General features: G+C 53.2%; 12 protein-coding genes across 12 annotated transcripts; 5 read left to right on the top strand and 7 right to left on the bottom strand.

The window, feature by feature from the left end:
* Nucleotides 1–326: 326 nt before the first annotated feature.
* On the top strand, nucleotides 327–972 carry PV08_05476 (uncharacterized protein; the record flags this gene model as incomplete). Its single annotated transcript, XM_016379819.1, has 3 exons — nucleotides 327–509; nucleotides 562–873; nucleotides 937–972. 3 exons carry the CDS (start codon nucleotides 327–329, stop codon nucleotides 970–972), a joined length of 531 nt encoding a protein of 176 aa, XP_016235646.1.
* Nucleotides 973–1,487: 515 nt separating this feature from the next.
* Nucleotides 1,488–2,321, bottom strand: PV08_05477 (uncharacterized protein; the record flags this gene model as incomplete). Its single annotated transcript, XM_016379820.1, has 1 exon — nucleotides 1,488–2,321. The coding sequence occupies one exon, from the start codon at nucleotides 2,319–2,321 to the stop codon at nucleotides 1,488–1,490; it is 834 nt and encodes a 277-aa protein (XP_016235647.1).
* Nucleotides 2,322–3,103: 782 nt separating this feature from the next.
* On the bottom strand, nucleotides 3,104–4,783 carry PV08_05478 (uncharacterized protein; the record flags this gene model as incomplete). Its single annotated transcript, XM_016379821.1, has 3 exons — nucleotides 3,104–3,137; nucleotides 3,205–3,862; nucleotides 3,910–4,783. The coding sequence occupies 3 exons, from the start codon at nucleotides 4,781–4,783 to the stop codon at nucleotides 3,104–3,106; spliced, it is 1,566 nt and encodes a 521-aa protein (XP_016235648.1).
* Nucleotides 4,784–5,479: 696 nt separating this feature from the next.
* PV08_05479 (uncharacterized protein) lies at nucleotides 5,480–6,934 on the bottom strand (the record flags this gene model as incomplete). Its single annotated transcript, XM_016379822.1, has 2 exons — nucleotides 5,480–6,595; nucleotides 6,788–6,934. 2 exons carry the CDS (start codon nucleotides 6,932–6,934, stop codon nucleotides 5,480–5,482), a joined length of 1,263 nt encoding a protein of 420 aa, XP_016235649.1.
* A 409-nt stretch (nucleotides 6,935–7,343) lies between these two features.
* On the top strand, nucleotides 7,344–8,490 carry PV08_05480 (uncharacterized protein; the record flags this gene model as incomplete). Its single annotated transcript, XM_016379823.1, has 2 exons — nucleotides 7,344–8,073; nucleotides 8,126–8,490. The coding sequence occupies 2 exons, from the start codon at nucleotides 7,344–7,346 to the stop codon at nucleotides 8,488–8,490; spliced, it is 1,095 nt and encodes a 364-aa protein (XP_016235650.1).
* A 294-nt stretch (nucleotides 8,491–8,784) lies between these two features.
* Nucleotides 8,785–9,227, bottom strand: PV08_05481 (uncharacterized protein; the record flags this gene model as incomplete). The annotated part of the gene is made up of 2 exons (XM_016379824.1): nucleotides 8,785–8,931; nucleotides 9,027–9,227. 2 exons carry the CDS (start codon nucleotides 9,225–9,227, stop codon nucleotides 8,785–8,787), a joined length of 348 nt encoding a protein of 115 aa, XP_016235651.1.
* Nucleotides 9,228–9,787: 560 nt separating this feature from the next.
* Nucleotides 9,788–11,239, bottom strand: PV08_05482 (uncharacterized protein; the record flags this gene model as incomplete). The annotated part of the gene is made up of 1 exon (XM_016379825.1): nucleotides 9,788–11,239. The coding sequence occupies one exon, from the start codon at nucleotides 11,237–11,239 to the stop codon at nucleotides 9,788–9,790; it is 1,452 nt and encodes a 483-aa protein (XP_016235652.1).
* An 807-nt stretch (nucleotides 11,240–12,046) lies between these two features.
* On the top strand, nucleotides 12,047–14,051 carry PV08_05483 (uncharacterized protein; the record flags this gene model as incomplete). Its single annotated transcript, XM_016379826.1, has 2 exons — nucleotides 12,047–12,198; nucleotides 12,482–14,051. The coding sequence occupies 2 exons, from the start codon at nucleotides 12,047–12,049 to the stop codon at nucleotides 14,049–14,051; spliced, it is 1,722 nt and encodes a 573-aa protein (XP_016235653.1).
* Nucleotides 14,052–14,694: 643 nt separating this feature from the next.
* On the bottom strand, nucleotides 14,695–16,258 carry PV08_05484 (uncharacterized protein; the record flags this gene model as incomplete). The annotated part of the gene is made up of 4 exons (XM_016379827.1): nucleotides 14,695–15,362; nucleotides 15,515–15,821; nucleotides 15,993–16,073; nucleotides 16,211–16,258. The coding sequence occupies 4 exons, from the start codon at nucleotides 16,256–16,258 to the stop codon at nucleotides 14,695–14,697; spliced, it is 1,104 nt and encodes a 367-aa protein (XP_016235654.1).
* A 1,489-nt stretch (nucleotides 16,259–17,747) lies between these two features.
* Nucleotides 17,748–18,541, top strand: PV08_05485 (uncharacterized protein; the record flags this gene model as incomplete). The annotated part of the gene is made up of 2 exons (XM_016379828.1): nucleotides 17,748–17,878; nucleotides 17,932–18,541. The coding sequence occupies 2 exons, from the start codon at nucleotides 17,748–17,750 to the stop codon at nucleotides 18,539–18,541; spliced, it is 741 nt and encodes a 246-aa protein (XP_016235655.1).
* An 899-nt stretch (nucleotides 18,542–19,440) lies between these two features.
* On the top strand, nucleotides 19,441–21,155 carry PV08_05486 (uncharacterized protein; the record flags this gene model as incomplete). Its single annotated transcript, XM_016379829.1, has 3 exons — nucleotides 19,441–19,753; nucleotides 19,809–20,097; nucleotides 20,153–21,155. 3 exons carry the CDS (start codon nucleotides 19,441–19,443, stop codon nucleotides 21,153–21,155), a joined length of 1,605 nt encoding a protein of 534 aa, XP_016235656.1.
* Nucleotides 21,156–21,517: 362 nt separating this feature from the next.
* Nucleotides 21,518–24,006, bottom strand: PV08_05487 (uncharacterized protein; the record flags this gene model as incomplete). The annotated part of the gene is made up of 3 exons (XM_016379830.1): nucleotides 21,518–22,265; nucleotides 22,405–23,815; nucleotides 23,886–24,006. 3 exons carry the CDS (start codon nucleotides 24,004–24,006, stop codon nucleotides 21,518–21,520), a joined length of 2,280 nt encoding a protein of 759 aa, XP_016235657.1.
* Between the last annotated feature and the right edge of the window lie 32 nt (nucleotides 24,007–24,038).

Below are 24,038 nucleotides of genomic sequence, written 5' to 3' on the forward strand. Positions count from 1 at the left end.
GTCGAGATCAAGAAAGGCTGTAGGCAAGATCGACGGGTGGCAGAAGAAGCTGCACTTTGGAGTGTTGTCGAATTCCGTAGCCAGTAGTCCGCACTCAACGCCCAGTCAGTCAGTGCCTCCGCCTGCGCCTGCGCCTGAGCTCCTGGACCTCCAGACACACAACTCACTCTCTCCACCCAAGACCAATCAATCAGTGCCCTCTGCCACAACTGCCAACGACCACCTCGCCGTCGCCTTTCAATAAACACGGGCTGCATGATCTAGTGTTGACTGCTACAGCTATCGCTCGGCTCTTGGGAGCCTCTGCCCCGATTTACTCCTCAAATATGCTCTCTCCACGAGCCTTGACTCTCGCCGCAAGGTCGACCCGATCCCTTGTCCGACCTCAACCACGTCTTTTCAAAGCTCCATTCTCCGTCGCAACGGCGCAGAGGGCAGCTATTCCACGAAATGTGGTTGGAGATTTCCCTTCCGACAAGGCCATTGGGGAGATTGACGACCCAGAGATGGTAATTTGCGGTTGCGAGGAGATTCCGCAGATCTGCTGACTGACGTGCACAGAATGGTGGCTACATAAACCCTCCCAGAATCAAGAGACAACACCGAGACCCTTATGCCGACTGGGACGACAAGCAAGAACGGAGGAATTTTGGCGAACCGGTACACGAAGACAATGAAGTGCTGGGTGTCTTTGCCCTCGAGGATTACACGCATTTGACTACCGGCCAAGGGCTGTTGCTCTGGGGAGGCTTTATTTCATGTATCCTTGGGATCACCTACTTCGTCAAAGCGACCTACCCAGGGAAACCCAGTGTGCCCACGGAATATCCAGGTGGATTGGACCAAGAACTGGGAGGAGCAGGCGCTGTCAGGGTAAGAAGCCAACCTTGCGTAACGAAAACACTCGAAAGACGAGAAACTAACCATTTTTTGCAGGCTCACAAGGCAGGAGATGCAGTAAAGCGTGTGTAGAAGCCGCAATCGTCCATGTAGTGTTACATATTCAGAAACAGTATTGAACTTGAGACATTGGCGTTGGCCATCTATTCAGTGAAGAAAACTTCCGTCTCTGCTTCCTGTGCACATATTGTGAAAGAAGCATGTTATCCTGGCGCAGGAAGATAGGTTGTGCCCTCTGTCCACTTCACAGAAAAGTTGATGAGTATCGTGGCACTATTTTCTCTCCGGGATGATGGTGGCGTATGGCAAAACCGTCACTGTGCTATCAACGCTATGCCTACTCTCGTACGCTATGGTATGCCGACGAACGTTTCTGAAACCATTTCCATGGTCGATGGTGCTTGCAAAGCAATGTAGCCCGCGATATGCTTCGCTCCTTGCGACATGACTGAGCATCTCTTAAGCGACAGCGAGAAAAAAAACCTGAACCCTCCTTCCTGGATATATGTGTGAAACAAGAAAACCCCTCCCTGGCTGGTAAACCACATCAAAAAGCTTTAACGATCGTGTTCCTTTCGGTTCGACCATCAAGCTGTCATCCACATTCCCAACACCACTGTTGCTACCATGATCCAATAACCCCCAAAGTCCATCATCACCTTCACGGCGGCGCTGATTTCGCTCTCATTGCTAGGATCCGTGCCACCGTCTGACGTGGTCCCGTTTGCAAGTGATCCGTTGATGTATGTCACAGCAGTGCCGTTACCATAGTCCACAGTCCGCACCAGGCTCGTGTTGACCGGCGCCGAACCGGTGCCATTGGTGACGACCTGGTTTAGGAACGTGCTGTTGTCGGTCGGGTCGCATCCGCAGACTTGGTACCGTTGACAGACGCACGTGACGTTGCTGGTGGTGTTGCGCCCGTCGTGGTAGTAATGGTATGGGATGCCATATGGGTAGGCCCAGACGGAACCGTACAGCCAAAGGGCCGGGAACAAGGCAAGGGCGCCGATTGGAAGCGCATACGGGGCGATGCCTCTTGAGGGTGACCGTGCGCCAGCAGTGTATGGTACGACGGCGCCCCCAGTATATCGATTCCCATAGGTTTTGGGCGTGCCCGACCCTTCGCGCGTTCTGCCGCCGACGTTGCTCGACGGAGAGAATGAGTATGATGATGCTGGGCGACCTCCTGAGCTGGAACCCCCGGAACCCGAACCAGTCCTCCCACCACCACTGCTGCTTCCGCCGCTTCCTCCTCCTCCTTTACCGCCGCCACCGCCTTTGCGCTTTTCTAGTGCATTGAATGGTTCAAGGGGTGAAGAATCGCGCACGGAAATGTCGCTGCTGAATTCCGTCGAGGGCGGCGCTGATGCGGCAAAGGTAAACAGGTATAGGAGCGCTGTCAAATGTAGAAACTTCATGTTTGTGTACGATCGTTACTGTGAAAGGGGAGGATTTTGCGGTAGGGGTGACGGTCGCAGGCTAGTCTGGGGACTTTTTTTTTGAAGGGGTCAGGAATGCAAGCGACTTGGGCGTGTCGTATTGATTATATCAGTGGCAAGGATGGAGAGCGGCCCCGCCATTCCAGTTCAAGGGAATGATATATACGAGTACGACCAGAGTGAAGACTTGAGTGATGACTGATTAGTACGGAGAATGGTGACTAGTCACAACCCCCGGATCTGAAATGGTGATCGGAAACGCACAGAGAACGAGCAGTTTAGCCCTAGTGTCATACAGGTTGGAGCCAGAAAGACGCCTTGAGGCAGAAATGCAGACTCAGCCACCCAAACAAATAGACGTCATTGGCCGCGGGTCGAGACGGTTGACATCACGAGCAAAGAATATCAAATCAGCCTGAGGTGTTTGATTGCCTACAAGAAACGGCTTCACTGTCCGCTGATGCCGTCAATACCGAGGAGGCGACTGTGAATCCATGACGATTACACCTCTCAATAAACATGCGAGGACGCTGAGGCATAGATGCCGGAGCCCTTGCTCCCGTGCTCAAACAATACGCCCCTTGGCTTCTCTTGGGTGTGGCAGTGCAGCCTGCATCTCGCAAGCATAAACCCTAGAGAGGTAAAGAGTACAGAGAATACGAGTTGTCTAGTGAGTTTACGCTCACGCCCAGCTGTTCAAGCATTTTAGTTATACATCCAATGTTGACGGCGGGTATCGCTACATGTACACATTCCGCCATCTATTCCGATGAATTTCGCGTAGTCGCTTCGTACCTGTTGTCTTCTGTTAGCAATGATAATCCTATCGTCGACGCCATCAGCGAGATGTGCCAATACGTACCTCTTGCCTCGGAACGCCCAGATGCCCCAATTTCCACAACTGATATCCTGCGGATCAAGGTCGTTCAGATCCCACCGCAGCGATCGGAAGCGATTCTCTCCAGGCTCCATGAGCAGGTCAACTTCGCCTGCGCACTTCTCCATAACCCACTGCCAATCTCGGGTCATATCCCACTCAGTATAGCCCGTGCATATGATGGGACACTTCGTTTCGAGCAGCTGGGGCAGAGTCTTCTCCCACTCGTGTGCAGAAGCGGGATGTCCAAGTCCTGGATGGTATAGCATGAAGCAGTCAAAGTATGGGTCGTAAGGGTAGAAGAGGTTTGCTTCGTGCAGTGTGTGGAAGTACTCGACGTATGTCGTGATTTTCATCTTAGGTGATATACGATCTTCCACGATAGCTCCGAATGGGTTCGCCGCCGTTCTCTCTGGAAGTGGAAACTCGGCATCTCGGTTTGCCATTGACTCCGGTCCGATGAACACCAGGTGAATCAGAGACTGAGGGAACAGGTAGGATAGTTGAGTCCACACTTCGCGCGGTAACGACGACTCTGCTCGAGCGCCGAGGATGAAGATGCGCACAGGAGGAGCGGACAGTCTCAAGCCTTTGATACTTGTTCCCTGGCCTTGCTTGGGAGGGTGAAGCGTATATCGCAAGGCTAAATTGATCAGCGGTAAATCAATGCACAAAAGCCTGCAGACCTACCAGTCAAGCTCTTCAAGCCTTCAGTTGTGAGCCGTCCTCCAGAGCGGATATTGTATGGGCTGAGTTCATGCAGAACACTTCCCAGCGACAGCGGATATGTCAATAACCTAGTAACTTGCCGCATACTCCGTTCTTCATTGATTGCTTCGTATTGTCGAGTGTAGAGATACGTGTCCCAGCTTGTCATGTTGACCAATATTTCGTCTATTTGCGGGCCCGGATACTCGAACTCGGGGAACCATCTTCCAGATCGCAAATCATGGTCGTCCTCGTTGATTTGTCTCAGCGTGTCGCATATCTCGAGATGAGCTTCAAAGTCATCCGCCCAGTGTTCTTCACAGCAGTACACAGGAATGCCACAGTCTGGACACTCAAACTCGACGTGAGCTGGAGGTTGTGAACTGACACCTTCGACCTTTCTCGCTTCGGGATCGTGGGGAGAAATAGGCACTCGAGTTTGCTGGTGGGCAGGGTGAGGACATAACGCATGTTGCTTCATGTATCGAGCTCTCTGTCGTATCTCTGGTATAGGGGACCTGGAGTAGGGATGAAATAATTGGTCTGGCTTGAGCACAACCCTCCCATGCGCTCGCCACTCTCCATAATCGGTGGGAGGGAGGTTGTGACGTTCGAAATTGTCTTCCTCCTGAGCAGGCGCCGCAGCGGATGACACTGCTCTCGCAGTTTGTTTGAGGCTTCGTGAGGGAACTGCGTTCGCGGCATTACCAGCTTTTAGAGTAGAGTGGTAGAACGAGGCGCTCGAGGTAAAGCTGCGGCGTCCGGAAAGTTGTTGAGCTATCCTGGAACTCGACCGGTATCTACTAGCACTCGAGAGTGCACGCGCACATCTCAGGCAAGTAAAAAGACCTTCCATGGCCTGGTGAATTCAGGACCTTGGTGAGCCAACACCTTTCAATGCTTGCGGACCAAGTGTAAAAGAAGTCAGAATCAGACCACAGAAATGCCATTTGGATGGTAATGCTCGGCCGAAGAGAGGGCATACGGTGGAGGAAACCCTGCGTCGCGAAGTACACTTTACAAAATTTCGCCATTAATTACTGGCGCACACTTTGACCAGTATCTCCTTTCAACACCAATTCAACTCCTCAAATGTTGCTTCGATCGCATTTGAGTCCGAAATGAATGATTTTATATGACTCTGCAATAAAAGTTTTACAAGGATGCAACATTCACTTTCCAGCTGCTTGGTTTCTCCCACAAGCTCTTCGATTCAGGTCGAAGTCGCGGCTTGCAAGCCTCGCGTCATGCGAGCTTGCATGCTAGAGCTGGTGGATTTTTCACACCCGTTGCTAGAACAATTCATGGACCTTCATAGTTCAGCCTCGATTCTGGCCATCCTGCCACAGTGGACAGGTTGACTCCTTGCGTGCCTACATTCAAAAACATATCTAGACATGGCATTAAGTGTATAGTCACAAATTGATTGTACATTCTGCGTTGCACAAAGCTCATATAAGATGGCCGTCATCTCCAGTCGTCGTGTCATCGTAGAAATCATCATGTCGCTCAAACGCTACAAATCCAACAAACTTAAACACATGAAGCGAAATCATCGGCGCTCAGTTGGAGGAGAGCCACCCATATTGGTCTTCTGTAGCAATGTGGCCACCTCATCGGCCGAGTATCCGAAAAACACAGGTCCATGGAAGATGATCTGTGTTCGTGAATCTGCATCTTTGACGACTTCAGGTTCGGTCCGGGGAGGATTTTCCCCAAGCTTCCCAGACTTGCCATGATCTATTGGGCACTTGGAAGGCTTTATTGGGGACGAAACTTCAGGGCTTTCTCGGTCGATTTTCAAATGCGCAACACCATCTTCTGATTGCAGAGCACTTGGAGGAACGTCTTTGTTAGCGGGCACAGAGATCCCCCAAGGTCGGCTTGGAGACTCTCCAACCCGGACTTCTCGTAACGGGCGTTCAAAATGCGATACACGAGACTGTTCATCGTCTGCCGGGGCGTCTACGGTAACCGGTGCGGCATAATTGCTCACATTTTCGGCCCATTTCTCGACGTTGGTGCTAGACATCTTGTCTCGCTCGTCAACCCGGTCTCGCTCGGGAAGATAGGCCTTGTGCTTCACACCTAGGCCTTGTATCATGTTGACCAGGCTACCGTACTTGGCATCAAGTTGGCGAGCACTCGTCTCATTCGACTGATATCTTCTAACACAAATTTCATGGCTGCGTGGTATTTCATGCTTGTGGTTTTCGAAATATTTGGCAACTTCTTCAGGGGAATGTTGGTCAAGAAAGCGTATCGGGCACTGACCTGGCCGCTGGTCATTGGGTGACCGGGTAGAGGTTCCGTCTTGGTGGAATTCTGCCGCAATGGGATCTTCCTCAGCGTTCTGCCCATTAGTGACGCCGTTCGACATCTTAGCAAAAGGGCATCCTAGATTACCCTGGACGCCAGGAGTTGTGAAATCTCGCTCGAAGTCCTCAGGGTCGGCGACATGATGTGCGATTGGGCATTTCAACGCACCCCGCTGAGGTTGTTCTGGGTTCAACATTCTGTAGGACTGTATCGCTCGTTGAGCCTCTTGAATCTTCAAGGACTCGGGAGTTCGGGAGATCGTCAAAGGTTGACGAATTCGTTTTGCGACGTCGCTCGGAGAGAGAGATTGTGAAGAAGAACTGCTCCCAGCAGCTAACAGGCGCTCGTACTATAATAGACGATGTCAGTGCAAGATTCCTCCTTGGTCTGAGAGGCAACAGTATGTGAAACACAATATTCAGGTAATACATGCAAATGTCGCTCATCGCTACGCAAAGGTAGCTCTTGATCTAGAGCTAATCAAAAGATATCTCATCCTAATAACTAACAACTGTGAAGGCTGAATTCCTGTGTCACTTACCTCATTTGCGGCGAATTCGACGCGATCCCTCAAAGTCTTTTCGTTGTCGACTTGGCCTCGTACTATTGCTAAAAGTTCCTCGAAACCGGAAATCAGAGGCTCGACAAGATGCGTCAGCCGGGCTTCTGGTGACTGGGACACACTCATTTGAAGAGAAAGCGATGTATGCAGCGATGAGGACGAGTTGCACGACTTACAAGGCAGCAAGGAAACGGCTCACTTAGGCGCAGGAGGAAATGGCTGAGCAGCAGCCAAGACCAACCAGGGTTCCAGGCGCACCAGGCGTTAGTGTGCCGACCATCGGACCCAAGAATCGATCTTTTCAGGCGATGCTCTAAGCCTCGAATAGACATTGTTGCCGGCGCTTTAAGGTAAAGTGTAGCCGAGGCAAAGAACTCGATTCAAACGCGGTCTACCACTTTACCGAGTCCGTCGTGAAGACCGCGGTAACGTAATGAGTGATGGTGCTCGTATGTTGGAGGCGGGATGATATATTCCCAAGTGTTGCTGCTTCATCTCGTCGACCCCTCATATCATCTCTAGATACTCGCACATCATGAAAGCCATACAAGTCACGAAATATGTCTCCGGACCTCAGGAGCTGTCCGTTACTACCCTCCCTACTCCAACACCCGACCCGACGAAATACCTGATCAGAATTCACGCCTGTGGTGCGAACTTCTTTGACTTGCTCCAGATTCAAGGCAAATACCAGCATCAACCGCCTTTGCCATGGATATCTGGTATGGAATTTGCCGGCGTTGTCCTTGCAACTCCTACCTCAGCCAAAGAGACCTCAGGCACCGTTCTGAGCAGTGTCGACGGCACTGTCAACTCCAGGATACACCACCGATTCAAGGTCGGCGATAGAGTATTTGGTGGTTTCCACGGTGCTTACGCATCACATATACTAGCACCTGAGTCCTCACTGTTCCCCATTCCTGAAGGGTGGACCTTCGCAGACGCCTGCGGTGTCTTCGTGACTACTCCCACCGCCTACGGCGCTTTGGTAACACGCGCAAAGACACAACCTGGCGAATGGGTATTAGTACACGCCGGGGCAGGCGGTGTAGGACTATCAGCTGTGCAAATTGCGAAGGCTCTGGGAGCCACTGTCATTGCAACGGCAGGCACCGAGCGCAAGAGACAGGTCTGTTTGGACTACGGAGCGGACTACGTGGTCGACTACCGGGACAAGAGTTGGCCACAGAAGGTGATAGAGCTTTGCACAAAACACAGAACAGGAAATGGCCAGGCTGGTGTGGATGTTGTGTATGATCCTGTCGGTGAGTCGATTCTGCTTTGTGATGTGTAATGCCGTCCCTAATTTTCTATGAGGCATGATCGACACATCGATCAAGTGCATCGCGTGGAACGGCCGGCTGTTAGTGATTGGGTTTGCCGGAGGCAACATAGAAAAGGTGGCCCTGAACAGAGTCCTTCTCAAGAACATCTCCATTGTTGGCCTGCATTGGGGGATGTACTCAAAGAAGGAGCCAGAGACGGAGCCAGTTGTATGGCAAGGTATATTTGACATGATAAAGGCTGGTAAGCTCCGGGGCATCACTTATACCGACAAGCAATACAAGGGGTTGGAGAAGGTGCCTCAGGCGTTGATCGATCTTGGGGCCCGCGACACATGGGGCAAGGTGGTGGTTGAACTAGGGGAACATGAGGGTGAAGACGGGAGGAGTAAGCTATAAGAAGCTATGATTGAGCTGGCGCCCACGGATAGATTTTCGCTGTACAGAAGCTTTTGCCTGACAAAGGTATATACTGTCTCCCAAGTAGCCCTGGCCACCAAGCTGGAGCTCAAGTCCGTTATTGCTTTGGCAAGATGATTTGGACCTGCATTCACTTCAATGTGGCCTTAACCAGATGGCAGCAAAAATTGTTGGCTCGGGCTGTTCGATCCGCACCGCTTCAGTTGTTGGATATTGTCAAAGGTAAGGCTGAAGCCCATCGCGCAGTCTCTGCTGCCCTTTACACCCGACACTCTACTGGACAGCAATGGCCTCAATTTCGACGTCCACGCCCTTGGGAAGCTCTCGAGCCGCAACGCAAGTTCTAGCGGGTTTGTGGGAAAACCACTTTTCGTATTCTCCGTTCATCTCTGGGAAGTGCTTCATATCAGACAGAAAGACCTAGATCCAGCCGGTCAGCACATCAATCGGTGTGTACATTCTGGCAAAGATAGCATCATCAATCACTCCCGCGGCCTGGCTGGCATATAACTCACCCCGACTTTCACGACTTTGGGAATGCCGCTTCCTGCTGCCTCCAGGATGGCCTTGAGGTTCTTGCAGCATTGCTCGGTTTTCTCGGCGATGGAACCAGACACTAGCTTCCCAGTGCTGTCCGCGGGGATCTGACCGGCCGCAAAGACCAGCCCAGCAGCTTTGATGGCCTGGCTGTAAGGCCCAGCGGCTACACCAGACATGAGTTTTCAGCTTCCGGAGAACAGTCCACGGCATTGTATGTGCTTACGAGGGCAGGCATCGGGCGTGAAGACCGGGGTCAATTGGGAGTCCATCTTAGCGGGGTAAGTGTGAAAAGCTCGGGGAGGGGAGCGGACGACTGAGAACACAGGCTTGAGAAGTGGTGAAAGGAGAGTTTTGTGTTGAGCAGAAGGTCGACGGATCAGCGACATGAGAAAAGAGAAGGGGAGAAGCTGTGTGAATGGCTAATGATATTGTACATGTACGTGTGGGTATCTGAGAATTATACTAGGCATTTTCTACTGCCACCCACCGATCGTTGCCAAGAAGAGGAACTATCAGTGTATTGACCGTGTGAGTAGCCGACACAGTTCACCTGCGGCCGAGTGTGTGTATACCTACCTAGATGCTAGAGCAGACGTACGCTCTTCTCTCTAGTTCTGGACCAGGCCCCTTGTGTTTTTTGACGATTTTATGTTCTCCCTGCGAGCAGCGGTGGGAATAACGCGCGGTCTCTCAGCGAGGTCACCAATTCCATAACACCAAATCTATCATCGTGGCTTCAACCAGCTGAGGTTGTTTTCTTAGGCTCAATCAGCGGGAGCAACCTGATGGTAGGCATCAGTATAATGTCGCTCATGCACTCTCGGATGTAGACAAAACTATTCCAGGGATTGTCCCAGGTATCAACAACGTATGCTGGGAGGTCAAGGGAGGTCCAGCCAATAACCCCCTTCAACCGGGCTTGTAGAGCTAGTATGGTTTTGCCAAACCTACTCGGATCAGACCCGTCCATCTTGTATCTGTTGACCAACAGGTCGAGAAGCATGGCTTGCTCCTCGGTCGTAGGTTTGTAAACCTTGCCGCCCGCGTCCATCGCTTTTATGGCCGCATCCTCCGGAGCATCGACCCCCGGTGCTACCACAGCGGTGACGAGATTGTATTTTGACGACAGGGCAGCCATGGCTCTCTGTACCCTGAAGTCCTGGTCTGGTGTTGTTCCGCCGGCTTTATCAGCGCCGAACACATCGCCACCCGTATCGACAATGAGCACAGTATCAATGGGACGAGAAGCCTGGCGGAGGACTGCTGCAAACTGTTCGTTTAAATCTGCTCTCTCCTTCTCAGCAATATCAGATGTTGACTCTCCTTGGTCAAGCACCATAAAAATCTTTTCGTGGTATTGTAGTGGAATGGCCTCGAGATCGCGTCCTTCTGCATAAGTGTCGCTTTTGACACGGAAGGTTCCAGGAACTGGTCGTCCATCTGCTCCAGGGGCTGGTCCGTCATGCTGATACACCTCTCGTTTGATTCCTAGCTTGGATCCTTTTTTGCCTTGCGATCCGGTCGCCCATGTTCGAGTCGATATCAATAGCTCCATCCGTTTATGGTATCGTTTTAACAAATGGCCCAGCAGGCTTGCACTAATGATATCGGAACCCCCTCCACCTCCAACACCAGCGTATTCATGGCTGGAGGAGTTTTCTCCAGGCAAGAAACTGGAGAGAGACCGAAGTCTAGGTAGGCTGTCAAAACACATGTCTAGCATGGGCCTCCATACTGCTCTCATGGGGATTTCCTCACTCGAAGTGGCTTCGAGGACCACTTGATTGTCCACAGCGTCGCTATGCTGACGCAGAAGATCATGCAGCGGCTGAAGATCTACACAAGGGTTGCGTTTGAAGAGTTCATGGTATGGCCGCCCTCTTCGGGCTGCTGCCAAAGTTTTGCACAGAGCGACATGACACTCGTCATATATTCGGGCAAGTGTCATTAACCCAACCTCCAATGGCAATGAGCCCAAGGTCTTAAGAAGCACATCTTCGGAGAGCAATCGGCATAGAGGCCTCTCTGGTGTGGCGTGAACAGTGTTGAAGTACTGTCGTCGCAAGACGGTGCAGACATTCCTTGATGCAGTGGTGTATGCATGCTTGACATCTTCCAGCTGGCGTCCGAAGCGGGTTGCAAGACTGCAGAATACTGCCTCGTCGTCATCATCTGGGTCGTACTTCATTATCATACACCGATATTGTCCAGACTGGCGACCATATGAGGGAGCACCCTTTTGATATCTCGAGCCTAGAAAAGAACGGTGGAAGGGCCTTAGACGGCGGTGAGGCCTATCTTGAAACACAAACGCCCGATCAATCTAGTCTTGCCGTAACACCAAACTTGCTCCAAACAGTCACCGGGCCCAATTGTACGCAGTGACAATACCAATCACATCCCGAGTCACGCACCTGGTGCCTCGCTCTGTGACTTTCCTGAATGGTGTGAGAAGGGGGCGTCTCTTTTGGAACTTTGGTCCCTGTCTGCACCTTTGTCCACAGCCCCCTTGCTAGCGCTCGCAGGCTTATGCACGTTACCGCGGGCGTGGGAGTCGATGCGGTGATTCGAGGGTCTTGTGGGCAGCACCCCAAAGGTTCCGCGCACTAATGCACAATCAGCTTCACAGCCACCATGTCAACATCTTCTCACCAACTTGGCCCGCCATTCGCTGCCTATTGAGTCTAGGAGGAGGACTTTTGGTCACATTCCTGGAGGCGTTCTCACCTGAGCCCGCTTTCTAAGCAGTCAACCGCCCTCTCACTCTTCGAGTCCACTGTGACCCCCAACCGGGCCTTGGGACCTTTGGTACAAAGCATCACTGCACATCTTATTATGCTTTTCTTCTCCGTACCACATTCTGGGGCATCTGTATCCCCGTAGAAGTCTTTTGGAATAACAGCCGACCTCAATAAAATTGCTTATTAGGCGGTTCCTTCCTCGAGGAGCCCGTTTTTTCTCTGCCTTTGGCATTCCATTGGAAAGAGTCGCCACCATGGAACACAGACCCTCTCCAAAGTTTCACCTCAAGACGAAGGAGGACTGGGAGGCATACCGGCCGGTATTTACCCAGCTGTATATGGATCAAGACCTTGCTTTGCCCAAAGTGATGACTATAATGGAAGACAACTACAATGTTTACGCAAGGTAAGACGCTCTGAGCACTATGGCATCGCTCCGCGGGAAGCCTTCTCTTTGGTCATCCTGTTCGCCGACTTGACTACGACCGGTCTCACTCTTAGACTCTCGCTCTGGTGAAGCTATGGGCATTGTCACATCAGATTGTAGGACTTGGCGTTTCGGCCTCGGACAACATCTCTGTGTTGCTCTCGTGTCTAGAGTGCAGAACGGGTGGCCCCCGCGGGACAGTGCCTGTGTTGCTTGTGACCTCCGCCTCATCATCATCTTGATAATACTAACACCTTCTTAGTTTAAAGATGTTTAAAAACAAAATCAAGGAGTGGGGCTTGCGGAAATACCTCAAGGGAGACGAAGCCCAAAAGATAGTCAATGGGGAGCTTCCCGCAACCAAGGCAATACGTACAAGTGTCGATGCAAACGAGGCTTTGAAGCGAGCAGCACGCTCTCTCAGGCGACGACGAGCTCGTCAGAAGGCTCATGCAAAGAAACACGGCTCACCCGAGCTGTCCGAGGCATCAAGCCCACCCGTGCTGACCTTATCACCGGTGGAAGCATCGGATAGTATGATGCAATGGAGCCCGGTGGAAGCATCAGAGAGCTTGGTGCCATGGAGCCCAGCCGAAGCAACAGAGAGCTTGGTGTCATGGAGCCCGGTGGAAGCATCAGATAGCTTGGTCCCATGGAGCCCAGCCGAATCGACCATCTTATCTTCGCCCGTCACTCTAGACAGTATTCGCCTCCCAGCGGGTATCACGGAACAATTTCTGTTCAACCTTCGAGCCTGGACGCACGAGGCATGCTCTCGGGGCGTATGGGACCTGCAACTGTCTGCTCAGCATCAAAGCGGACGTCGAGCATCACGTTTACTCTCTTCCTACCTTACCTCGGGAATCACCCTTTTTGAGAGTGGCAAGTCGCAGCTGGCCTTCGAACATTGGGGCCAAGCCTTTGCCGGCTTCAAAAGTCCCAACCTCTTCACATCCTGGTACCACGATATCCCGATGCGCCTGCTCTTCGAGGTGGGCCGAGTAGCGCAAAGCGGACATAAGCCGCTTGCAGCAATGCTGTTAAAGAACATCAAGGATTGGGCGACGAACTTCCTCCACGAAGATGACTGCCGACGGGCGCTGTTTGTAGCGTTTGGTGGGTTGGACGTTGACCAGCTCAGAGATTTGTATGGTCGTGCGGCTAAATGCATGTACAATGGCCTGGAGTCTCGAGTTGACAAGCAAAACCACTTGCTATACGAGGTGCGCCTGAACAGGGCGTTGGACATGCTGTGGTACGATGCAGGCACAGATCTTTCAGAATGGCTTCCGGCCATTGAAGAGGTTGACCAAGCCTGTGGACCTAATAACTACTACTCGGTCTACTTCCTCCTCTTGGAGGCATACAGGCTTGTGGCGCATGGAACCCAGATGGACGTCGATGAGATATGCAAGCAAGTCGAGCAGAGACTCCGGGAGCTTAAGGAGGCCCATGGGAAGATCGACTCATGGCGGGTTGGCCTGGGGTATCGTCGTCTGGGCCGACAACAGTTCACCATGGGGCGTTATCGTGACGCGCGACGCAGCTACAACACAGCATTCAGATACGTCCGCAACGACCCACAGCTGTCGAATGCGGTCTTGATTGAGATTTGCGAACGTCAAGTCAGCATGGCCAAACACATGCACGACGAAGAGGACGAGATACTATGGAGTGAAATGCTGACGAGGCTGGAGCAACAGACAAAGACACAAACTGACGCCGACTCGATTCAGCGCTCGGCGACATTCAGCCACAGCAAGGCGAATGCTCTAACCAACACTGAGAGAGCGCTGATAGCAGCCAGCCCGAAACGATCAATGACTTTATGATTTAATGATTGGAGCATGACAGCTCTTCCTGCCCTTGAAAAGTGGCATTTTGAAATTCATCTGGATAGTGGCATGGACCCTTTTGTACTTTTTAGCAAGGCGTTGGTTAGGGCTCAGCGAACCCAGGCGTAAAGATGAACCTGAGGTGCTCTTTGAACATTCTCACATCGGTCAGGCTTCTGTACGACATCAGACGCATTGAACTACTATTTTATCATACCAGACTTTTCCCAAGTAGACCTTTCAAAATTCCCCTGAGTTTGTCCACGGGCTAGGTAGGGTGCGAATGACTAAGCCATCAAGTTTGAGTGAGACAATCTTCAGTCCGCCACCAACAACTGCAAGAAATACTTTTCCTTCTTTGTCTCCCTACAGAACTGCGCACCATCAATCTCGGCCGCTCAGATGACAAGGTAAAAACCTCTCTCTCTCTCTCTCTCTGTGCCTGCTTCGTACTTTGTACCTCGGTGAAGAACTCGTCGCAAGGGAGACTTGGGTATTTTGTTGGAACCAGGGCGACAAGAAACAGCACGGTCAAAGTGAATTCAGGTGTCATTGACAAGGCTTATAGAAGATACCGAGAGCACCAACCGTGTCTCGTTTCCCCTTTTTTTTTTCTCTCTCGACCTGCCTGCGGCAGAATTCACTGCACCTTGGCCGCGACGCTCTCTCCGGCCTCGTCCCCCGGCATCTTGAAGACGATCTTGTGGACCTTCCTGGCCTCGAAGTCCCTGTAGGCCCCGGGGGCGTCCTCGAGGGACATGGTCTTGCCACACAGGAAGGCGACCTTTTTCTGTTCCTGCACCAGGACCGCCAGAGCGTCCTCGAAGATGCTGCGCACGGGACACCGGCCGAAGGCCATGGTCACGTTCTTGCCGTAGCACAGCAGGCCGTTCAAGGGCAGCTGCTCCGTGTGCACGCCCACGGAGCTGATCTGGCCCCACGGCCGGACCAGGTCGAAGGCCAGCATGAAGGCGTCCGCGTGGCCGACGACCTCGAGCACGACGTCGGCGCCGCGGCCCCCGCTGGCCGCCTTGATCTTGTCGACGGGCCCGTCGTTGAGGTCGATCGGGATGGCGCCGATCTTCCTCGCCTCCTCCAGCCGGTCGGGGACCGTGTCGATGGCGTACACCGTCTTGACCATGGTCAGGGCGCACGTGATGGCGCAGATGCCCACGGGCCCGCACCCGATGACGACCGTGGTGTACTCGTCGCGGTCGCGCTGCGGGAGGTTCTTGAGGAAGCGCGAAGCGGCAAAGTAGCCCGTCGGGAAGATGTCGGCCATCAGCACGAGCATCTCCTCGGGGATTCCTGTTTTTGGTGTTGAGCGGAGAGAAAGGATAAGAAGAAAAGAAATGCCGTGTTTATGCGGAGAGAGAGAGAGAGGGAGGGAGAGAGAGAGAGGTGAAAACATGAAGGACAAAAAAGATTGACTGCACTCCTTTTTCCACAGTCGACCGTACCTTTGGGGGTCTTGAAGAGTGTGCTGTTCGCCAACGGTACCCGCACGTACTCTGCCTGGCCGCCATCGATGGTGTTGGCGGGCACACTGTTCCCGAACAACTCGCCCTTGGAACAGCGGCTCGCCTGGCCCCGGACGCAGTAGTAGCACTCCTGGCACGCGGTGTAAAAGGGGACGACGACCTGATCTCCCACGGCAAAGTTGGTGACCTGGTCGCCCTTTTCGACGATGTTGCCGACGAATTCATGGCCGCAGATGAAGTTTGGTGGACACTTGAGATGGCCGCGGTAGAAGTGTAGGTCGGAGCCCTAGTTGGGGAAGGTGAGTCTATTGAAAAGTTTGATTGTTATGATTATTGTATTTGGGCGGTACGTTGTTTGCACTCAAGAGGGTTGGTTTGTGATCTCTGAAGTAAATAGAAGAAGTTCTTGTTTTCAGGAACAAGAACAACCCCTTGTGAGGGATCAGGGGTGACTTACGCAAAGTGCAGTCGATGTGACTTTGAGAATGGCGTCGGTTGGATTTTGAAGTTTTGGATACGGACGGTCTTCGACGGCGACCTATTTAATTAAATTGCATGAGCATCAAAAGGCGTGATGGAGTGTGAGTGTGAGTGTCAGGATGTACCCCAAAACATGAACATGAACGTGAACTGTATTATGCCGGGCGTAAGGGGACATTCAGATCCAAAACATACCTCGAAATCCCCCTTGAGAACAACTGCACGCATTGTAGCTGGAGGCATGACGGTGGTGTTTTTGAGCTCTGCTTAGTGGTGTTGCTGGTTGAACTTGGTCGACGTCGAAGGGGATGCTACTCCAGTCAGTACTCGCAAGTCGTAGTCACAGGAAAAGCTCAGAGCGGAGGGGTAGGGAAATGGGTAGGTCAGGCAAGGCAGTATAATAAGAGAATTAATTGTACGAGTACGGAGTAACCGAGTCAATAAACGAGTGAGTCAGTCAGTCCGTCGTTTGGTTCGGTTGACGGGAATCTTGTAGCTGTAGCTGTACATGTACTCGCTGGTACTCGGTACGTACTTTTGTACCCCGTGCTCTGTCTCTGTCTCTACAACGACGAGTGCTCGGCATACCGAGGAGAAGTTCTAGTGTAAATGGAGTACGGATACTACCTTCTCGTCACTAGATATAGGAACTACAGCTACCTACCTGCCAAGTAGTAGGCACATACGAGGTGCTCGTCCCGTCAGTCACTCAGTCTCCCAGTATCAAGTTGGAGATGGAGATGGAGATGGGATGGAGATGGAAGAGCCGAAGACGACAAACATCAGACTCTCAACCCCGCTCGTTCATCGCTTAAAACACAAAAGAGGACTCTCTCGACTGTGGGCCAGTCGTCGTTGGACACTTCTTCGACATCCTCATCTCCACTTAACTTAGTTTGGGTGTTGAGGGAGCGGGGGGCTTCGCTGCTCGCGCGGCCCCCCGGGGTAAACAAGGGCGGCACCGCATCCTCGAAAACCAAGTCCCGTTCCCTCTTAGTTACAACATACTTAATGACCGTATCTTCGTCAGCAATATTCATCAAAAGCTGTAACCACGAAAATACTGGCCTTTCTAATCAGTCTAGTGTCTGCGAGAAGTCGGGGCTTGATACTCGGGGTATTTCCTTTTGTGATTTTGGGACGGATCTGTAATGATTTGATGTCAGGTGAAGGAGACTCATGGAAATTTTCTCGCGCCGTCCTACACCCTACTTACTGTCTTTTGCATTGTGTGTACACCGCGAAGACTATCTAGAGTCCTACTTTTCCCGAGGCTCAGAGAGTTTGTGGATTAAGAGGTACGTATGATGGCAGCTTATGTATGGCGAATTCACATGGGTTTCCGACGAGGGTTTGATCAGAAGAGTTGAACCTGAAAGCGAATAAAGTGCTAGTAGCTGTCGACCAGGAGCGAGGATGAAGGGTGTTATTGGCCGAGGAAAGAAGAAAACAAATTCCGGAAAGACTTCCACATTCCTCGGAGGCATCCCGTAAGGAATGGCTGAACATTTTTCGCAGCCTAGAGTCGTCGAGGCTGAATCAACCCCGGTACCGACCCCGAGACCGCCCCCCTTTTCCATCTTCCTTAACTCGATCCGGATCTTGCAGCGTGCAGCTGATGGCTATAAAGGCTTCGTATACTGCACCGCTACTCGTGCACGCCAAACGGTTCCCTTACCGACCCCTATTGAGACGAGCTGCCCAGTTTGGGATTGCTAAGTCGCACCGGAGTATGCAGTCAGACCTTCACAGCCTCCCTGTCGGATCCCGGCCTGAAAATGTTGTCCGCAACAGCGGCCCGGATTCGCACTTGCTCGAAAGATACAGACTCCGGGAACTCGCCGAAGGATGGCCAATGTATCGGTGAGACCCCTCGCGCCAGCCTCTTTCCGGGTGTCACACGCTGAATGCGTTAGCAGTGACGCCTGCGAATGGGAAAATTTCGAATCCATCTTCGACAGGGACGCCCACGTGTGCACGACGTGGTCAGGCAAGGTGCATTACGAAGATTTCATTGCAGCGTCAAAGGCGGGAATGGACGAAGGCATTTTCATCATGCACCGCTGCCACGGCCTGAGTACCGACATCAACGAAACCGCAACTCGGGCGGTGACCAAGATGAAGGCGACCATCACCCAGCGCTTCGTTCTGGATGGCTGTGAGGTCGACGCCGAAGTCGATTGCCGTTTCCTCTTCTTCTGGGACAAGGTCGAGAGCCGTGTCACACATCTGCCGGAGTGGAAGGCGAAATTTGTGCGTCACTGGTACGAGAAGGACAAGCTCATCCCGGTGGACCCCAGGCGGGTGCCTGAGCTTGACCAGTGTCTCCTCGACAGGTTTCCTTCTGGCTATCGCTATTTGGCCTACTGCCAGCAAAAGTTGATGGGGCTCCCGGTCGACACTGGCCTCCCAGGTCACAACAGAGAGAGAAGGACGCACGGAGGGTCCCACGAGGCCGCCAGAATGCACGATCTACTTTATTGGCAGGCGAAAGAGTGGCTAGCAGGCTGTAATCCTGAATTCTGACAGCGAAAAGTCATTGAACTTGATAGCCACCAACTAGACCAAAATATATCAACAGGTACTAGGAAGCCGTTGGATCAGCTACAACTTCGGACTCGATCGGCGCAGAGACCAAAGTCATGGTAGCAAAATGTGAACATCAGTCGTACGCCGTGTTCAAAAGTATGATACGCGGATCTCGTGGTACTGTAAGCATTGGACCTCTCAAACCCAAGGAGAGCGCGGGGCAGGATGCAGGAAGTCGCTGAAGTCTCAGCTGCGCGGTTATGAGAAGCCGCGTGTTCCTCAGCCCGTCAAGTACTGCCTGGATGGACGCAGATGAGGAGCTGACCAACCCTGAATCAATCGATGGCCATACCGTAGGACCATGTCCGCGCCAGAACGTAGGTGATGGGCAACAAGTGATCCGAGGTGAAGGGAGTGATCGAGCAGTGACTAAGCTGGCTCTCGACTGAGTACTGGCCCCCTCGTCTGGGGATAAGGGGAGGAAGGGGGTGCTAGGGCGCTTGGACCCTCTGGATCAGGCATGGTCAGAGTCTGGGGAGGGATCGCCTCGTGTCGATCATATGCCAGCTGAACAGGTTCGGAGGCGTCCCGGGACCCGTCCTGGGAGGCTTCCGTATGGCCAGATCTTTGGGATACAGCATTGTAATTCTGTGCGCCAATGTAATGTTGCCCGGCTTTCCATCCAGGCTCGCCTGAATTCTGCAGGCAATTTCAGGGATGATTCGAACTTCGAGGCTGATAATCCACGGGTTGGATCCGGCTCCGACCAGAGCCGCAACAGCACCCGCTTGGAGGTTTATCCAACCCGTCTCAACGGTGTTGAGGGTATAAACGAGCCCCCTTCCTCCGGCCTCGCCTTGTCTCATCATTCGCTCTCGGTACAATTCTCACAAATCATGAACACCAACGCTCCAATGACCGCGCCCGAAGTCGTAGACTGCCACAAGCCGATCGACACAAAAGAGACTGTGCGGCACGAGGAGAACTTCTATGGCTCCTCTGACAGGAGCCCGAAGGCGACTGACGAGCATGTTTCCCCAGGCTCCTTTGCATTTGCTCTACCACAGCTGACCTGTTGTAGGCAGGGGCTCCCTCACCTTCCACTGGATCCCAAGGCTGAGGCCAAACTGCGCCTGAAAATCGACTTGTGTGTGGTCCCGACGGTCTCCCTCCTGTACCTGTTCTGCTTTATCGACCGAGCAAACATTGGTGAGTGGTGAACGTTGACGTGCATTGTCCACGTGGTAATTCTAACGTGGCACAGGAAACGCTAGGCTTGCCGGGCTCGAAAAAGACCTGGGCCTGGCGGGATACGACTATAACGTCGTGCTGTCGTGCTTCTACATCTCTTACATCCTCTTCGAGCTCCCGAGCACCTTTGCCTGCAAGTTCTGCGGACCCGGGTGGTTTATTCCCGCAGCCTCGGTAGGATTTGGCATATGCTCCCTCGGCACCGCCTTCGTCCAGAATAAGTCCGCCGCGTGTGCAGTGAGATTTCTCCTGGGAGTTTTTGAATCTGGGCTGTTGCCGGGAATCGCGTACTACCTATCTCGGTATGCTTGCCGTCAGGGCCATTTTCCGTGTTATCTAACGTCCCTCTGCCTTTAGTTGGTATCGACGAAGCGAGCTGGCGTTTCGCCTCTCGCTGTACATCGTCATGGCTCCCCTCGCGGGCGCATTCGGAGGCCTTCTTGCATCGGCCATTCTGAAGCTGGACCACTTTGGCAGTCTCCACGGCTGGCGGATGATATTTGCCGTGGAAGGCATCATTACCAGCAGTCTGGGAATCGTCTCCTTCTTCACCCTGACCGATCGTCCAGCCACCGCTCGGTGGCTGACTCAAGAAGAAAAAGAGCTCGCGGTTGCCCGGATCCGATCCGAACGTATCGCAACCTCCGAAGTTCTCGACAAATTCGATATTGCAAAAGCCCGTCGAGGAATGTTATGCCCCGTTACCCTAATGACGGGATTCATCTTCTTGCTGAACAACATCACTGTGCAAGGCCTTGGGTTTTTCGCGCCCACGATCATCAAGACGATTTACCCTGAAAACTCCGTCGTGTCACAGCAACTCCACACAGTTCCACCGTACGTGGTTGGCGCTTTCTTTATTCTCATCGGGCCGCTCCTGTCGTGGCACTATGACCGTCGAAATGTCTTCCTAATCATCTCGGCGCCCTCGATCATTGCTGGCTACGCGATCTTCTTGGCCACCACGAACGCCCACGTGCGATATGGCGCGACTTTCCTGATCACGGCCGGGGCGTTCGTATACGGCCCTCTGTGCCCGGCTCAGGTCTCCGCAAATGTTATCTCAGACTCGGCTCGCTCCGCTGCCATTGGTACAAATATCCTCCTGGGCAACTTTGGTGGTCTCATTTCAACGTGGTCATACTTGCCCTTTGACGCGCCGAACTACCCGATCGGAAATGGATTGAACTTGGCATCAGCGGGCGTGATCCAAATTGTCGCGATCTTGCTGGAGCTTTGGATGCGAGCCGACAATAAATCTCGAGAGAAGAGAAAAACGGAGACGCATTTGGAGGGGTTGTCGCTGAAGCAAGTCCAAAGTCTTGAGTGGCGCCACCCATCCTTTAGATGGAGATTGTGAGACTCATAGCAGCCACGCTTGATTCATGGCATCGCCTTGTCGAGATGGTGTGACTGGGGGCGTGTGCCACTTTGGTCTTCTTTACCAAGCTGTAGGGACACTGTAGAATTCGTTAGTCCGTGAATGATGGAAGCTCTCTGTGATATAGGCCGATCACAAAGTCTCAGACACTCGTGGGCCCCGTCCTCGCAGGTACTTAATAGAGAAAGCGAGTTAGTCAATGGCCTGTCAGTGTCCCGCACATTCGTGGAATCATCTGGTGGACGATCCCATGATTGTCCCCGAAAACGCGCGTGTGATCGAAACCCGAAGTCCAAACCCGATATTAAGGATACATGCGAGCATTCGAAACGCTGTGCTAGCTACATGTTGAACTGCAGGTCGCTAAACCAAGTCATGTCCCCCGGGCGAGCGAACAAGTGTTGGTGCCCAGAATCCGGCCGAGCATCGGGGATACCATTCATCCACAGCTCAGATGACAAACCTGAAGAATAATTGGTGCTGTTGAAAGCAAATGCAGTAGGATCAACATTTGGTGTGGAATGGGAGAACATATCGGCATGGAGCCCGCTCATGTCCATATTTCGTTCCAGATTTTGACTTGCAGGTAGCTCTTCAGCGAACTCGGGTCCGTGATCCATGCTTTTCCAGTTGCTCATGGGAAAGGACAACCGATTTTGTGCGGCAATGCGAGAGAACAAGACTTCCAACGCGGTGATGCTTCTCTGGACAGAGGGGCTATAGGCGAGGTAGCTGCTCAAAACACGATGTGCCTTTCCCCAGCACGCCAAAATATGCCGTCGAGGGACTTGGAGATGCAGCTCGGCACACCCCGCCGCGGCTAAGAGGACGACGGCGGCCGTATACACGTACAGAACATTGTACCACCAAGCCGGAAGAGCTCCGATGGCGCCGTCAGACTCGGGCAGCCGCGATTCAATCGTCTCGACGGCGTGGACGGCGGTCTCGACGCAGGATACGGACGCGCGGTGTGTGAGGGTTTCGTACAACGTTGTCTCGGCCTGCTGTTCGACTACCTTGCTTTCGTTTCGAGCGGTGATGAACCGCGCCAGCATTGGCCGGAAGAGCAAAATGCGCACGTGAAGGTACCTATACATGCGTGAGCCACATTAGCGAATACACATCATGGATGAAATTCGTGAGGACCAGATATGCCGAGCAGTCCAAACTCGGAGTACCGGATGGATGGGGGGAGGGACACCTGATATTTGGATCCACGCCAACTCACCGTGAATGGAGTACTATTCCCTGACGAAAGAATGGGCTGAGAGACGCCTGAGTGTGTACGGGCCTCAAATGATCCGGAAGTGATTTGAGCCAGGACGCCAGGGAGAGGTCCAGTTGTAGGAGAGCTGTCATTCTTCTTGCTCTCAGCGAAGATGACTGGCTTTCGTTACTGGCAATTCGGGGCACAGCCGTGGTCGTGGCATACAGGGTTGTGAGAATCTCGTCTAGGATGGCGTACAACTTCAAAGTCTCAATGTAGAACTCGACGACCATCGGGCCCTTGGGAATGGAGTGTGGCTCCATCGTCGATTCCTCGGGCAAGAACTCGTCGTCCACCGGGAGAGGCAGAGGGACACAAGAGGCATCTTTCAGGCTGACCACGGTCGGCCGGCCAAATGTCAGCGCAACGATCCTGTCCATTAATATGCAGCCATGCCACACTTTCCGGTACAACTGGCGCTTCCGGGCCGAATGGATCTTTTCCGAGGTCTCGCGGAGATGAAGACCGAGATTTTGGGCCATTCGAACGGCATGTCCGACCACCATCCAACACTGGTAGCCTTTGTTGGTGCTCTGGAGATACTGTGCCAGAATCAAGAAGTTTTGTACGGACTGCAGCGACGCCGACTCCCACAGCTCGGAGACCAGGTGCCTCATAGCACGGTCGAGGTACACCTCGGCGTGCCCGGCCCTGTCGCCCGGTGGGACCCGCTCGTCGAGCTGGCTGGTCATGGCGAAGATCATGTTGATCTGACACACGAAGGACCGCGTGACGTTGAGCGGCGGTCCATCCGCCCAGAGACGTGCGCACCGAGCCTGGGTCTCGGCTTTGTCAAGGAACGGGTAGAGAGGGTCGACGATCGTCCAGTAGATTCCCAACAGGTGGTCGGCGGCGGACTGGTGCGGCAGTTGGAGTGTTTGGGTGGATAGGTCTTCCGACGGCGCAGACGGATGACGGGACGCAGCCGGGCCATGCGTGTCGACGCCGGCAGCAGCTGAGTTCGGGGACTCGCCTTCGGGATAGAAGGCTTCCTCCACCTGCCGGACGAAGCCGCTGGCGCTCGAACTGCCAAAGAATATTGAGTCGCTAGAAAAGTTATTGGAACTTGCGCCCACCATGGGGTCCACGTCTGCCGGAGCCCGATACGACCCTGACGAGAGCGACACCTCCCCGCGACGGAGGCCTTCCCAGACCTCTCGGCTTTGGACGTCCGACAGCGGCGGCACGGCCTGTTCCGCGTCTGGGCCGGGGCCGGAGAGTGTCGAAGATCCAACATCGCGGCTTTCGAGCTGTCTAATTTTGTCGTCGAGCTCTGCGATCTTTTCGCGGAAGAGCGCAAGTTCCTGCTCGGCGGTTGGGCGCAAGGTGCACGTCGCTTGGTCGCCGTGTCTCTTGAGGCAAGGGCCGCAGACTGATCGCGACTCGTTAGTATGTGTATCGACGTCGCAGCCGGAGAAAAGAAAGCCAGCTTGGCGACGTACTCGGGCGCTCGCCGTCACACTTGATCTTCTTGGTGCGGCATTGAAGGCACGCGGCGGAGACCTTGTGGTGTCTTCCTGCCCGAGACGACCGTCTCCTAGAGTCAGGGACAGATGCGTCCATTTTCTTGAGCCCTACGGCAGCAGTACTGCACC

Source organism: Exophiala spinifera (assembly GCF_000836115.1).
Source record: "Exophiala spinifera strain CBS 89968 unplaced genomic scaffold supercont1.4, whole genome shotgun sequence".
NCBI lineage: Eukaryota > Fungi > Ascomycota > Eurotiomycetes > Chaetothyriales > Herpotrichiellaceae > Exophiala > Exophiala spinifera.